Below are 16,768 nucleotides of genomic sequence, written 5' to 3' on the forward strand. Positions count from 1 at the left end.
ATTTTGAGCTGTTTTGCTGGCACACAGCAGGCCCATGGGTGTGTTTGCAATTACAGAGGGTGAAACAGGAACAACTCTGCCTTATCTCCCTGGTTTCCCGATGTCACTAAGCGCATTTTATTTTGAGATTCCTGATGGTGCTTGGCAAAGATAAACAAAATCTTCCATCAGGAAACCTGGGAGCTATTTCCACAGGAAGCTTCAAATCACTAAAGTAAATAAAAGCCTTTTACATTATTCACAGCCACGTTATTTAGCTAGCCTGAGTCTGTAACAATCGTTGAGAGGTGTCATATATTAGGGGGCTCGTAGCCTTTAGACAAATGATTTGCTTGGAATCCTGTGCATTTTGCTTTTGTTCCTAGATTTGTTCAGAAAATAGTCTTTCTTCACAGAAGACACATCTAGGAAGAGCTCCAGACCTGACAACATGGAAGTAGTTCCAGCTATATTATTCTGTTGGCACGCTATCTTTTTATGTTAAAAATAGTTCATTTGCCTCAGTCCCAGGGGATCTTTAGTTTCATCTTAAGAGTTTTGCTTGGCTCTTCCTAGCTTTCGCTGAGTACTGGCATCTGCAAAAGCCAAAAATTAGCAGTATTTCAGACCTGTAGCCTGGCTTTCCCAACACGTATCAGAACAATTTGAGATGTACAGTGAGTAAGAGGCTGAAATTTCTTTGATCCAAATACTCATCCATGATCAAAACTTTGGCCCCTTGATTGGTTTTAAGTGTGTCTGAATTCAATGCTTTTTACCAAAATCAAGCATAGGATTCACTTCATCTAACTTAAGCCCTGAAGTTAGGTATCTAAGCCTAAGCTGGTCATGTAAGATCATTTCATAATTAAGTGTGAGGGATCAGGATCTCTGGAATTTGACTTATCTTAAGGCGATGGGTTGCATTGCCCTCTGGAGGTGCCTGTGTCACACCATGGGTTGTAAACTTTTGTCCATACACAAACCAGCTATATTCAAGTAGATGTCTACGTTTCGATGGCTTAGGCTAAATATTCTGTACCCGCTGTACAGAAAGGTTTCATCTTAGTAGCACTCCCAGTCAACACATTCTTAACTGAGACCAGAATCTGGCACCGTGTGGCCTTACATATCAAAAAGGATGCTGATGATAGTTACTCATACATGAGTTTACTAAATTTAAAGTTTTTCGTATATTTTTGTTTGCTGGAGAGAGGAAAAAAGGGGATCCCAATGAAATGTAAGAGTAACAAGTCAACACACAGGCTTTAATATCCAATCTAATATGTTAGTGTCACTGCCTCCATTAGGTTGATATTTGGACCTCACACCTGAACTACAGCTGGTGACAGGCACACATTTTGCTCTCACTGCAAGGGCACAAGGAGTTCAACCAACAGAAATCGGGTCTCTCCCTGGAAGGCATCTACAGTCAGAGGAAATTTCAATCCAGGCCTTGCAGGAGGTCATTTACCCTGTGTTTAACACTCAGGGCTAAGTGTGGAAAAGAGAATATTAAGGGGGGCAACTGCTGCCAGACTTTCAACAGGCAGAGCTTTGTCTGAAAGGCAGAGGTGAGCAGGTCATGTTCGTGGTCCCCCTGGGGAGGCAAAGCAGCTCAGTTTGCATTGTGGGGATTTAGGGAGAAGATTTCTGATGGATTGGTCAATCAGTGAAAGAGGTTACTGAAAGAAGGTGTGGGATATTATTCACTGGAGATCTACTCTTTATGTGTCCCTGCTGCTGTGATATTAAACCCAAAGCAACATTGGTAAGCATGGAACTGAATGAAAGTCGGCGTTGAGCTGTTCATGCTCCAAGAGACAAGAAAAGAAGGCATAATTCTCCCTTATGAAAGATGAAACCATTCTTATGATTTTGAGTCAAGTTCACAGCCAAGTGCCGTAGCAATTAGCAGGGAAAGAACAATTGAAAATGGCCAAAGTCGATGTCACTTGACAGAGAAGAAGGAAATGACTTTATCAGAATATTGGCTACAAATAAACGAAGAGAGGTTGCATTCTAGGAGTAAAACTTGGAAGTGCTTTCTCTCAGGAACTTGCTTCTACTTTCACTGAGGTCAGTGGCGTAACTCTCCTTCGCTGGAGGGATGCGCCCCAGGCGGAGGTGGCCGGGAGGCAGTCGGCACTGCCACAGGTCTGCGCCGCTCCCCAGGTGGAGGAAGCTGCAGTAATGTTACAATGAACTGCAAACATGAGTTTTTCAAGTATGACTTTTTACAGTGTTGGCTAAATTATTCCTGCCTGAACTATCTGCTATGAAAAATCCTTGTGAAAACTTAAGTCATATTTACACTTAGTAGATGGTTGGTGCGATGATCCTTGATTTCTCTCAGGTGGAAATATTCATCTATGTTGAATGCCAAGCAGTCTGAATAGAGTGATCTTCATCCTAGTGCTGCCCGCACACAGCTGGCCACCCAGGCCAGCGGGTACTGTTGGGTGGCTGACATGCTTTAAATGCATGGAGGGTAAATACCTCTGTTCCAAGGGAAGTCTCAGGTGTGTAATCACAGATTCAGTAATTTCTCAGGATTTGAAGCATTTTTAAGAAATGGACATAATTTGTCTGAATACTCACGAATAGCAAGAAAACAATAAAACCAGGCAAGACGAGCTGCAGTATTTTTCTACTGTCCTCTTGAGATTCATTTTCTCTCATGCAGTTCACAAGCTGGAGCTGAGATCAGAATTTTCTTCCTTTTTCATAGTCCCACTGTGCTGTCTTTAAATAATTCTGCTTTTGGTACCTTGCCCCAGCCTGTCTTAACTTGGCATCACATTTATACAAACTCATTACTTCCAAGAGCGACTTCAGTTTACACCAACTGATGTCTGAACCCAAGTGTCTTGTAGCTCCAAGACAAATTATAAGAATAGCTGGAGCCATGCATATGAAAGGATAGATTAGAGACTTCAGCAAAAAAAAACAGCAGGAAGACGACGACATTGATGAGTTCAAAGACTTCCTGATAAAGGGGAAAATATACGCCGTGTTAATTTTGGCTCATTCATTTCATATAAACTAAAAAGTGTTCTTGATTTTTGACAGATGTACCGAGTGGATTCCATATTAGTTTGGAAAAAATGCCCATTGAAGGAGAGAATTTGATATTGTCCTGTTCGGCCAACAAATTCCTGTACAAAGACATTGCTTGGATTTTACCGAGGACAGTCAACAATCAAACGAAAGCAAAAAGGTCTCTCAACAAGGAGCACTCCATCACCCTCACTCTGACCATCAAGAACGTTTCCCTGGCACACTCGGGCACCTATGCCTGCCGAGCAAGGAACATACACACGGGGAAAGAAGTGCTTCAAAAGAAAGACGTTACAATCAGAGGTGAGCACTGCAACAAAAAGGCTGTTTACTCTCGGATCCTCAAATATAAAAGCACAAGGAATGATTGTACAACACAAAGCAATGTAAAACATTAAAGGACTCATTAAACAGTAACAGGTGTCTCATATCATCTTGATTTTTTATTACTGTTGCTACCTTTCAGGCCCTGAGGTGGTGCACATTCCCCCATGGGTTGGACGTAGGAGGAATAGCAAACAAAATCGTAACGCGTGAGCTTCCAGTTGAGTTCAGACGGGTGTTTTCTGCTTTGACAAGGCACTTGGAAGCTGGGGTTTGGAAGATCCCCTGTGCTACATTTTGCATGTTGTTATTTTTTCTCTTGCTGTCTCCTACTGAGCGATAAGGAAAACTTTGGATCAATCTTTTCTTCCACTTTGATATCGGCCTCATCAAAAGTGTCAAAGCTGAATAAACTGATTAACTTTAAAAACTGCTGTTTTCAGTCAACAATGGACATTTAATAAGTTAACTTTAATGTGCGGAATGAGCACAATTCAGTTTGAGATTGACTGGACTATATATTTTTTATTTTAATCTGATCTTGATGGACTTATAAATATTACCTGCTGAGCAAGTTCTAATGCTTATTTATTTGAAATTATTTTCTACACTAAAGTACATTAATCTTAAAAAGTATCTTCTAAAGGAAGTATGCAGGGAAGAAATAAAAATGTTGATATAATGCACAGACCTATCATATCATTTATAATAATGATGATTTTAAAACTGGCAGACGTGAACCATGTTTCTCCAAATAAATCCAGGTAGACTTCCAGTTGCTGTGTTGGTCAATTTTTAAAGTCAGTTCTGCACTAATGTAAAAAGCTACTGATAAAAGTGTGAGTATTGCTCCTGGCCTGAAGATACAGGAATTTGTAATGTTGTCATTATTTTATTAAATGAGACATATTACACTAACATGGCTGACAAGATTGCAGCCAGCACAGTGAGTTGTTTAATACGTTTTTAAAAATACAAATTCAAAATTGAAGCCACTAAAAATATTCATTGCTTTTGGTATGCAAATGACAATTGGATTTACTATGGGGATTAAGAACCAGCCAAAATCCTGAAGGAGAATTAAGGGCAACCTAAAACTTCCTTCCGAACGTTTCCCCTTTTTTTCATTCATCATGATTTTGCTATGAGATGTTTCTGTGTATTATAAATTCTGTATAAGGAAGAAGTTACTATTTTTAATAGATCTGATAACTTTATTTTTTTACAATACATAGCTTTTATTATTTTTGGTTACATTTATGATTGATCATTTATATAGCATTTACATAAGCCATAACAAAACAGACAGTAGTGACCAAAATAGCTACAGCAAAGGAACAAAGTGGCTGTGCTTTTAAAATAGAGGGTGACAACATGACAGTTTCTTGTGCTTGGGAACTCACCAGACTATTTCCTCCTTTAGGTATCGAGACTGTGTCCCACGGCTAAACTTGTCTTTCACGTGGGAATTGCTTTTGTCAAATGTGAAAGGGTAAACAATAGCATTTCCCCATAATGCCAGTTTCATGGAGCCTAAAATGCTTAGAAAACAATTGATAACCTGGAAGTTGTCAGAGTAAAGAAAAGAATAATCATTTATATCTTGAAATGTCACCTATAGCCTGCTTGTATACAGTAGCTCTTTTGTTCATTATTAGTGTGATGGCTTCCAGAAACAATGTGTTCTTGCAAAGGGACCTGGGTCTCTTTTTTTCTAAAAAATGCCTAAAAAGCAAGTGAAATCATTGGTGACTGCTTAGAAATGGGGCAAGTGCGCTCTTTAGCATTTGCAAGTCTTCAAAAGAATTACAATACAGAATCCTCTTTTTTACGAGGCTACTTTGTGAGAAGACATTTGATGGCAAGGTGGGTGGTGATGACAGGACGTTATGAATTTTCCATGGCCTTGGGAGCTGGAGCGTGATGACTTGTCACAGCCAGTTGCCAGGCAATATGAGTTTGGGTCAAAAAAAAAAAAAAAGAGATGTGGCAATTAGACTGTTCCTCTGTGAAATTGTTGTGAATTGTGATGATGTGTATCACTGCTGGGTGGACGTCCTGCCAGCCTGGTCTTGACCAGCGCTCGAAGGGCCACGCTGTGCAAGGGTGTCGTAACATCCCGATGTGGTTGCCCATGTTGGGAGGCACAGAGAAACCTCACTGGAAACGTTTGAGGAAAGCAGTTCTTGGTGGCCAGATAAAAACTACTGATGTCACTTTTGAGGTCCTCAGATGACTGGAGAATCTCATCGGTGTGGGGAGTTTCTCTGCCTTCTGTTGTGTAATATATTATTTAGGGAGAAAGGTGTGAATTATATTTCTTTGGTTTTTTAAGTGTTAAAATTAAAGCTTGTATTTATATTTTTGTACTGATTAATAAAAATAAGTGAACAGACAACATAATCATAACAAAGGGCAAAAATGGACAGACTGCAAAAGCATATCCCAAAATGAACAAATTGTAATGTTTTCCACCCATTTGCCATTGTTTGCTTTTGGAAATGCAAATTTTCCCTCCTTACCACCCCAGGTCGGCTGAGTGCTCTGACACCAGCATCCCCTTCTCCCTGCTGTGACCCGCCCTGTCGCTCCCCTGGGCCAAACTCTGCCTGCAATGAAGTTCCTCGGGGGCACTGAGAGCAGACTTTGGCCCGGCAGGGCATGGTTTGGGGGCAGGCACGAGGGCTGGGGCTGAGCCCGGGGGGCTGCCCTGGGTGCTGAGCCCTGCACTGTGCATGCTGGCGGCCAGGGCAGCCCCTCGGCTTCAGGGTGAGCGGAGCGCGGCATTGGAAACTCCCCTCCTTGGCTTCACTGCAAAAATGAACGGGAGAAAACGGGTGGTTTGCAAAAGAGAATAATCCTCAGGTTGACCAAGGCCTTGAAAAACCAGCTGATTGCAGCAGAGAAATTATTGAAAGTATGTGAATGGTGACTGGATCTAAGTTTTAAGCAAAAAAGTTTTTCTTAATATGAAAACCCATCTTTAGTGTATGGCTATAAACAAATTAAAATTAATCACAAATAACTCACAGAACGTGTGATTTGCCTTTGTTGTGTCATCTTGTCCGCCTTCATTTTGGATGTCTGCGCTGGGGTGTCCATCAGGGACTGCTGATAAATGTGAAATGGGGAGCTCTTCTCAGCGTGCGTATGTGGACATGCGTCAGATGGTGCCTGTTCATAGACAGTGTTGTGAAAAAAGAGAACTGTGCAAAAATCAAGGCGAGGTATCAATGAGAAGAGGACAGTCTTCTTGGCAGCAAGGCAAATATTGTTGTCCATGTCACTGTGTAGGTATTTGATGAAGAATTTACTTTACAGCCTCTCTCATGAGCATTACTGTTTGGGAAGAGAGAACAAATTGTCTACTACGCTGTAAACAAAAAATAGCATTGCCTGTGGAAATTACGGACTTGCAGCTCAGAAAAGCCCAAACTGGTCTTTGCAGGGTCATGACTATGCTGGAATTAATTTCAAGGGGTAAGAGCATAGCAAAAATAGCCTACTTTAAAAGTGCTTTTAGTACTACGGGATTCATGCACACTGCATAAGCTGATGGTACATAGGTGCTTACATTTTCTGGAGAGTTTTTATTTACAGCTGGTAACAGAATGATTGTGAAGATGGAAATGTCTGATAGTCAGTTTTTCTGAAAGGATAGAGAATAATCTTCCAAACACAGAATGTCAGAAATTCAGCTGATATTATACTTGAACTTGATGTACTGCTATCTATTGCAGTCTAAAAGAAAATATTTGCGAAGAGTTGGTTTCTGCTTTGTTTTGTTTTGTTTTATTTCATATTTTGTAATGTGTGTCTTACCATGTTAGTAACTGCTGATCCTGGCAGTGTCCTTGAAGGGAAAGACTGCAAATAATTGGTTCTTGCGAGACCGGGGAATTTGAGGGAATCTGCAGAGCATTTGCGTCTGTGACATTGCTCAGGAGCTCCCTGGATTCTCCATCGCTGCTTTAAAGGGACCAAAATACCACAAAGGAGATGATGTGAGAGTTGCAAAAGTGACAGAAAGATGTTGCCATATAATGTGCATAAATGTTGCAAATACCTCGATCTTTGTCAGAACAGCCTTCAGCTCTGTATGAAATGGGGGAAGGAGTGGCAAAGGGTTGAAATGAGGATGAGAAAGATGCGTTGTTTTTCTTCTTTCAGGGATGACTTTAGCATGATGTTTACAGAGTGTTTTTGAAATGCCCTTCTGGGAGGCCCTTGAGCAGAAGCAGAACAGATGAGATGCGCTTCCAATACTCATTGTCACTGACTGTCATGGAAATGTGTTTTATTACATTGCGTTCGTATGAATGTCAGTAGATAAAAGTAAAACAGGAGCGGTGTTGCTGTGCTGTGTGGCCTGCTAGCACTCAGCTTTGGCCCCTGCCACCAGGGTTTCCAGCGTCTGTGGCTGCCGGAGGACACGGGCACATTTCTCTCCGGCGCAGTTTTGGCAGGCAGGCTGTGGTGTGGTTTGGCCAGGCCTTGTTGTGTTCAGCCAAATATGTGAAACGCAAAAAGTGGAAGAATTTATGAAGACTTTGGGACATGTAACACAGTGCTTTTGTGCTTATGGTTTCTGGGTTTAGATGATGTGAGTTTACTGAATATGATTTGTAACCGTACTCTTTAAAGTACGTAAATGATAAAAGTCACATTCACAGGTATCGTGGTGTACAGAGCTGCATGGTGCTATCAGTGACACAGAGATACTCTGCTACAAGGGCGTCCTGCTAATTGTTAAAAACTTTGGTGTCACAGTTTGTTTCTCCTGATGATGCAAAACCCCGAGCTTTCATAGGAAGTCATTGCTTTTGATAAACAAATGTTGTAGGTAATGGAACTGAGGAAATCTTTAAACAATGTCATCACTGGGTCTTCATTGGTCATCCTAACCTGCTATTGCTGAGTAACGGGAGTACTCTGTACATACCAGACGCTGTTAAGCAAACTGGAACGGTAAATAAAATCTGCGAACAATGAACTCGGTAGAACAGCCATTGCTGTTTACATCAGTAAAATGCTGGTAGGGATGATAATTAAACCCCCACAGTTACAGGAATGTAAAATGGAGGTGTTGTTTTGTCTTGTAGCTCAAGAGGCACCGTCCCTGCTGCGGCACCTTACGGATCAGACAGTGAACACCAGTAACTCGGCCATGTTGGAGTGCCAGGTTCGTGGCATCCCCGAGCCCCAGATATCCTGGTTTAAAAACCATGAGGAAATACAGCAAGAATCAGGTGAGAGCTCTGTGTACTCGCTTACCTTTTACAGCCTTTTTATTTACCTGTCTGCCTTCGGTAGCCACTTGCAGAGTCATTGGCATCGGTACCCAGATGTAAGGAAGGAGTATTGCCTGGGTGTTACAGGCAGGCAGGCAGCAGGACGGGTGCTCTGGGTTATTCTGTCTCACTCCAAAACCTCAGCCAGGCTGGAGGTGTAGGCACAACGGGCCTCTGTGGAGTCAGTGGAAAAAATACAGCTCTCAATTTGCATCTTAGAAGAGTCATCTCCAGAGAAGCATATTTCTCTCCATTTACTATAGAGGGAGCCTAAGGATCAGGTGTCTTGGCTAGCGTATAGCTAGGCAGGAGAAAACCAAGCTTGAGTGATATGTGTAGGGGTACCAGTGGGAGTCTGTGGTCAGGCATGCAAAGTCTGTTCTAGGTTCACAGCCTAGCCACCAGACTAATAACATATCTGGGGTCTCCAAAACTGAAATGCATCTGCCAGCAGCCAGGGAATCCAGGTCTCACACAGCAGAAAGGAACAGCTTCCCAGGTGGCATGCTACAGCGACAGGAAAACTTTGGGAGATATTTACTGCTGTGTCCGGAATGTGGCTTCAAAGATCAGCTAAGGCTACATGTCCAGCTCTGATGGCACCACAGTCACAGAAGTGTTCCTTGGAGATTTCAGGTGGAGATGAATGATGAGGGAAAAGACAAAACCTTTCTCATGGGAATTCATCCACGTTTGGATCAGAAGCACGCAATGAACTAGTGTTATAGGCTCAGCAAAAATGTTCAAGGAGGTTTGGTCTGTAGAACTTGAATCCCAAATGTAGTCTTCAATAACAGTGTTTTAGAAAGTTTATGTTTAAGGTTCTGTCCTGTGTTATTGGAAATTATTATAGCATGAATAAAGGCAACTGGGAAAAACTCTGAGGATTTCTCCGAGTGAGTTATAAGCCTGTGCAGACTTGCAGGACAGACACTAAACAATATGGAGCCAGATTCCATGAAGCTTGACAGTGATCACATCGTTGTAATGTGCATTATTAACACTACCTTCTAAAATGAGTGTTAGGTATCTAACTTGGGTGTAATGAAACCTATAAAGTTAGGAGCCAGGAAGATGTCTCTAGAGAGTAGGTCAGAGCACTTTAGTTAGGTGCCTGAAATAGATGGTGGGAATGCATTTTGACAGGACAGTAGTTCTGATCAAGCCAAACACACAAGTGTGTACTTGACTGCACGTTTCCTGGCGCTACAGTGCCTTAAAGGCAGTCCTGAGGCCAAATCTGCTGCCTGCCTCTTTCTTGCTTGCTGGAGTGTTGCCCAGGCTGGCTTCTGGGTCGACCCATCTGGAATCAACAAGGTGTTTTTCAACACCTTGTTTTCACTTCAGATAACTCCTATGTTTTAGGGTATACCTCATGGGACCTCTCTGTGCACTAGCTGGGGTCCATCCAAGAAGGGGCCCATGATTCCATGCCACATGGGCAAGTGAGATTTGGAGCGAGTCTGCTGCCCATAAGGCCAGTGTGGACGCGTGGAGCTGGGTCTTGGAAGTGCTCAAAGCTCGAGCTGCCTCTGGTGCGGACCTACGCCTGTAAGTGCAGTGCTAAGTAATCAGACCACCCATTTTCCAAAACTTGGAGACATGCTGAAGAACTCACTTGGATGAAAGTCTAGGCACAGTGCTAATCAATATACATGATACCAGGTGCTCCCAAGATCATTCCCTTAGGCTGAGCTTTTTCACTCACACAAGTGCTTTGTAAACACTGATTTCCAAAAGATTCCCAAAACATTCAAGTACGTTTGGCTTTCCTGCAGATAACATTGTGCTGTGCAGTCTGTGGCTCAGATTTCTTTTGAGAAGAACTTGAAGCAGATATTATTACACAAGGGCCTGTTTTTGTTTATATCCTGGCTCCCTCTCATTGCAAAATATTTCATTTCACAGGAATAATTTTAGGGCCCGGAAGCCGAATGCTGTTTATTGAAAGAGTAAAAGAGGAGGACGAAGGACTTTACCAGTGTATAGCAACCAACTTAAAAGGGTCCGTGGAGAGTGCAGCATATGTGACGGTACAAGGTAAAGCATGACATTAAATGGGAAGAGCAAGCTTGCCAGGGTGATGTTCTTACTCAGGCGGGGGTATGACTTGGGGCTCAGGCGGTGATCTCTGAAGGCAGCAATTTGAAGGAAGTCCTAGCAAGGGAAGCATACCAGGTTGGAAAGGAAACCTAGCAGGAAATGCTAACTCAGAGCATGTTTACACTGACCTAAAAAGAAGAATTGCTTCAACCTAACAAAGATCAGGTCAGGGTAGAAGAGAAATGTAAATTTAGTATCATCAAAACAAACAAAAAACAGAATAAGGAACACTCTCCTACCCACTCATTTTCCCATTTCAGGTTAATTCTGTAGAAATTAGAGGCCTGGGATATTTTAATTTGTTTATTTTCAGTGTAAAGTGAACTGCCAAATTGAACTAGACGATTAGTGATAGCTACACACGCATTTTTCAAAGGTACTTATTGTAAGAAGTAGGTATGATCTAGTTATTTCTGTAACCATTACTTAGGTTATTTTGCTATTCATTTCATGTCCGGTGCTGTTCTGCCTTCTGCCAAGCTTGACTCAGGCCTGTGGCAGTGACTTCTATCAAGTAATTTTACATTGCATAAAAATAAAGTTTATCCAATGACTTTTCAGTTTCATTGAATACCGTTTTGGTTCATATATTATGAGATAAGAGAAGTAGGTTGACATTCTCCATATAAGTCAGTGCCATGTATAAACTGAATTTGACATAACCTATCTTACTGATCTCATGTGTTAAGTAAATAGTCCTAAATGCATTTAGTTTCTTTTTATAGATGAGAAGAATTGTCTAGAAGACAATTTGACTACCACCAGCTCTCTTAGGCAGGGATTATGTCTTTGTGGATGTTCTCATACAATTGCTAAATGTATCTGAATACTACTGAGTATTTGGACACTACCCTACAGCAGAAGACAATTACAGCTAGTAAATCAGTATTGATTTTCTGCCATGAGTGTGTTAGCAGTCTCAGTTAATGGTGATCGTTGATGATGTTTTTGTGATGTTTTTGATTTAAAAGGTCAGGGATAAGTATATGTACATGTGGGCTGGTCTAACTGGTGTAATCAAGGAGTTAAAAACACCTATCTCCTTATGAATAATGCTAAGGTTTTTACAGCCACTATAATAGCTAAAAGAATAACTTGGGCCTAAGTGCATCCCACTAATTGATAGTCTTAGGTAATGTAATTCATTATTGTATTGATTTTTAACATCATTGTAGCTTGGCTATTTATTACAACCACAAGCATTCTGTCGGATGGCTTCTAGGAAGTCATATCTCCTAGTCTGTGATCCAGAGGAGAGGAAAGTCAGCAGCCAGGAAAGCTGCTTCTCTGGTTACATGTCCTGGGGGACCACTGGCAATGTTCTTGTGTGACTCCTATGGGAGCTCTTAGACAAGCAGGAGATGAAGTCTACCGTATTAAAATCTATAGCTTTGAGGCTGCATAAGAAAAAGAGAGAGAGTTTGTCTTATCTGATCAAGAAAAATACCTTTCCACCCTCTCTCTTCCTACTGCCTGAAGGGACATCACTGGAGGTCATTCCTACGCTGAACTGGAGCGTCTGTCCCTCTCCCAGTCAACAGCAGCCTCTCACCCCATCCCTGAGCCTGGAGGGATGAGATCAGGGCTTAAATGTGGGGCTCTCTCTAGGCTTTGCCACTTGCTTGTCTTTCTGAGAAATACAGACCCTGCAACTGCTGCTGCGAGTACCAAAGCCTTCCCTCTGTCCCAGTGGCTCTTGGAGCGCAGGGCTGTAGATCAAAGGGAGTGGAGCAATGCCTCGTGCCGATGGCCGTGTTTAGCAGATTGGAAGAGTAGTTTGTGAATGAGTCAGGAAGGAAACTGTCTGCTCTCTTTATTTCCTCTGAAAAAACATTCTTATACTCACAGATAAAACAATGTGTTATTTTTGTATCTGAGATGGATGAATGGATGGTGGAATCCAAGGGCTGTCTTTAAATAATTGCAGCCTGTATTTGGTTTGGAAGCCATGCTTGCCGGGCTGTCTGAGGAGGAGAGGGGACACGTTTGTGGACACGTCAGAGCAAGCTGTCCGCTTGCTCTTGGCTGAGGAACTGAAGAGGCGGTGAATCTGCAAGGACTGAACAGGAACAGCAAATGGGTGTCAGAGCACCCAGAAAGTGGAGGGGACTGTGTCCCTAAAAACCTGGGGACACAAGCTGCTGGCCACGGTGGGAACACAAGCTGTCTTGGGCAGCCCTCCTTTGAGGGGACGCCCAGCTGCACAGCGTCTGCCCTGCTTGCAGAGTGGGTAACTTGCCATGAAAGCCTTGCCCTGCTTCTCCTCCTGGAGACCCTTGCACCCCTTCTCAGCAGGAGCCAGCGATACAGCTGGTTGCAGAGGTGCTGCACCACTTGAATGGGATGTGTTGATGAAGGAAGGAGCATCTTTCACAGCTCATGCTCACTGAAATCCAGATGTATAACAAGCAAATGAATACAGCAACATGCACTGTCTTAAAGCTGATGCTTGATAAGTTAATGTGATCCCTGCTGATGAGAAAGGAAAACATCGCATTTATTAAGCATTCACTGAACTATTCCAGCATTATGAAAAGGGTGTTTGCTTTTTAAATAACTGTCTGTTTTTCTGTCTATCTACCTTTCTGACTTTGTATCTCAAAAAGTTGTTGTGCCTTTTGGGTCACTTTGACTCCAAAGTCATCAGGAAAGTTTCCATGAAGTTTAACTGGAATTCCCTCAACTACTGAATAAGGTTCAGCCTGGGTTATGTGGGTGACTGTAACAGAAAAGGTGAACATCAGGGGACACTTAGACTCCTGTTACCTAAGAAAACCACCAAAGGGTATTGGAAGGGAGTACTGGAGGTCTCTAGTTCAACTCAGCTCAAACCAGGATCATCATCAACTCTACATCCAGTCAGTGACGGCTTTGTCTGGCCAGGTCATGAAAACCTCCAAGGATGGAAATTCCTCAGCATCTCTGAGCACCTATCCCAGTGCTGCACTGCCGTGATCATGGGATACACGGATTAAGCAGGGTAGATCACATTGGTGTAGGGCTGAGGGATGCTTTGGGTGCAGCAGAGTGGTGCTGATGCCCCAGGCGTTCCTTTTTTCCTGGTTGACACCTGACACAGAGCTGCACCTCAACGTTCAGAGCTGAAATTCTAATGACAGAGCCCATGCCAGCTCAAGGCTTGAGCTCATGCCTGCAGGGGTCAGCACATTAGTCCAGGCTCTCATCCCTGCCTGTCGCTGCTGAGAAAGGGAAGCTGCCGGCGGTGGCACTTCACTCACCCTCTCCTCACCCCTCTGCATCACTGCAGAGACATGGGATGGTGGTGGTGGGAGCTTTCAGAGCGGCTCTGGAGCAGGAAGGGGGCTGCTGCTTGCTGCAGCATGTCAGGCAGGTGGGGCAGAGCTGCACATGGCAGAAAGTCTGTGTCTGATGAGGTGGCTGGTGGGTAAAGGTCTGGGAGGGGTGTAAGGGGGAGCCAGAAATCTTGGGCTACCAGGTAGAGAGAGGGATTTGGTCCTTCTTACAGCCCCTTCAAACTCTGCTAATCGTAAGCCCTCTTCTGAGTGTCCTTCCCTGTCTGTTCTGCCTCAACTCAACCTTTTTCCTACCCAGCTGAGAGGCACAGCCAGCTCTGGCTGCAAGGCTTTTAGCAAGACTAGGAATCTGATGTTTGATAACCCAGCCCAACCCCAGCCTGGAGAAATGCTTTCCAGTTGCCTAAATTTGCTCGGACATTTCAAAGACAGCACCTTTCACGTCTCTTCACTAACTCCTGGGCAGCATACGGTAGCCGTTAAGGAGTTGCTGCCTTCCACCCCAGGACTGGCTGTACCGTGCCTCACAGGCTTTCTGAGTCCTGCCATATGGAGCAGTGGCAACAAATGAACCTTCAGCCCCTCCAGGTTTTGCTGAATAAATGTCAGAAACTATTACTCACCATCTGCACGGGTGCTGCTCAGAAGCAAGAGGAGAGTATCCGTATGTAAAAGGAAAGCCTGATGATGCCAGAGGACAGGCAAGCTCCATTAGGCTGTATCATTTATGCCATCACTATGTCCCATATCTAAATCAAGCCTTTAAAAAAATACTTGTGAAAAATTAACACTCTTGGTATTTTGGAGAAATAGATACTTTGTATCTCCATTTGTAGTTGCAGTTGTATTTTTCTTCAATGAGCTTTATTCTCAAAGCTCCAGAATGGACATGCCAGAGGAATCTTAGATATAAGGCATGAACGCAAATCTGATTATCACCTTTAGAGAGGGAAGATATTATGCTAGTTAAGCAACAGCTACAGTTACTATTCAACCTCTAAACAAAGCTCCATAGCCTTGCCTAAAACTAGGCAACGCATCCCTCTGGATTACCTGGTAAGCCCACCAGTGAGACATCAATCATCCCTTTTTCATGTGTCAGGAGTAACACTGACCTGCCCAGGGTCCGAAACTGCTGCAAGTGCAGTTGACAAGACCACTGTGAAATCATGTTCAGAATTACTCCTCCTTGTCCTCTCATTTTCTCTCTCTGGAGGGTGTATCAGAATAAGAGGCAGAGCATGAGGGGGTTTTTGCATTTGCTACCAATCAGATGGAAAACATATTGTGGGAAGTGTGGTATTTTGACACCATCACAGGATTTGCAAAGCAGACTGCTCTGAAACCATTTTACAAGTCCCTAAGTAGCAGTCTGAAATGAATTTTATTTTGGCTTTTCTTTAAGATCTGTCAGTGGGCTCTAATACTCTCCAGATTTCTAATGTTCGTGTTTTCTTGATGCTCCGTTTTCAGTCGTTGTTTTTGTTTTTCCCTTTCTGTGCTTAAGCTGTTCCCTGGTTTGGAGAGCTCTTCCATCTCCCTGCCAGCTGGGTTCTGCGAGGTGCTGCTGGGGACGGAGAGGGCCCCATGTCCCCTCGGGGAGCCTGGCCCCATGCTGCTGGTGTGACCTGCAGGAGACCTGAGGGCACAGAGCCTGCCGGGAGACCAGCGGGTTGGAGGGACCGTTGGGTGCTACACCCAGGGTTTCTGGCCACATTACTTGGTGGGGATTAGGATCAAGACCTCCGTGCCATGCTTTGCACAAGCTGAGCTCACAGGTGCCAGACTGGGTCCATCCAGACCATGCAAAGGAGAGCTCATTGACTGCTGCCAGGTGCACCGCGAGCCTCCAAGGGAGCCCCCAGCTCCCCCCCCAGAGGGGTTTTTGGTGAGGGCTGGTAGGTTTCCAGCACAGCTGGGATGGATGTGCAGAATGCAGGGCTCAGCCATCAGCATGGAAGAGCTCGCTGAGCTGAGGCAGAGCAGGCGCAGTGCCCGAGGAGAGGCATCAAACATTCTGGACATCAAAACCCAAGCAGCAGCACTGCGGCATGCCCCGGGTCACACCTGGATTCGCTGGTGTCTACACCAGCACAAGCCCTCCCTGGAGCTTCTCCTGCACATTATCAGCACCTCTCGCACTGTGGCATTGCCCCCAGGGAAGAGCCAGCAGAGGCACCCCCTTCGTGCAGCCCCGTCCTCTCCCAAGGCTGCTGGGGATGGAGTGTTTCTGAGACCTCTGCTCCTCCTTCGGATGTGGGCTTGGCCAGATGGGTTTTGCTGTTGTAGGGAAGGGGGGGGGGAGTGAAACTGCATGAGCAGGCCCACACACATTCTCACACAGAGAAAATTTGGCTAAAAATACCCTGCAGCTGAATTTCCACCTCAAAAGGAAATTATTATCTGACTGGCTATCCTCAATCTGGTTTACTTCACCTCCTGCACCCCAAAGAAGAGCTGACTTCTTACTGAAAAACTTACAGACGCATGAAATGTAATTTTGCTGTGTTCAATAGAATGGCTTTGCTGGGGACACCATTTTTTTCCAGGCTCTGCGAGCCAGTCCAAACAGAGATTAATACCCCATTGAAAAGAAGCTGGTCCTTCCTGGTATTTTATTTTAATGGCAAAGAAACATAAAGCGCCATTGCTTTGCAGGTCATTTTCTAAAATGTTTGCCACTTGATTTTCCCAGGCACATCAGAGAGGTCAAACCTGGAGCTAATAACCCTGACC

At 43.9% G+C, this 16,768-nt stretch overlaps 1 protein-coding gene across 1 annotated transcript in view; it reads left to right on the forward strand.

Annotated features, from left to right (window-relative positions):
* The window catches only part of FLT1 (fms-related tyrosine kinase 1), a 98,608-nt gene that overhangs the window by 49,260 nt on the left and 32,580 nt on the right, over positions 1 to 16,768 (forward strand). Inside the window, exons 12-15 of the mRNA XM_009327748.1 lie at positions 3,052 to 3,342; positions 8,466 to 8,612; positions 10,563 to 10,694; positions 16,728 to 16,767. Coding sequence (XP_009326023.1) covers positions 3,052 to 3,342; positions 8,466 to 8,612; positions 10,563 to 10,694; positions 16,728 to 16,767 — 610 coding nt within the window. The remainder of the gene's footprint in view (positions 1 to 3,051; positions 3,343 to 8,465; positions 8,613 to 10,562; positions 10,695 to 16,727; position 16,768) is intronic.

This window comes from Pygoscelis adeliae, unplaced genomic scaffold, assembly GCF_000699105.1.
Source record: "Pygoscelis adeliae isolate BGI_AS28 unplaced genomic scaffold, ASM69910v1 Scaffold14, whole genome shotgun sequence".
NCBI lineage: Eukaryota > Metazoa > Chordata > Aves > Sphenisciformes > Spheniscidae > Pygoscelis > Pygoscelis adeliae.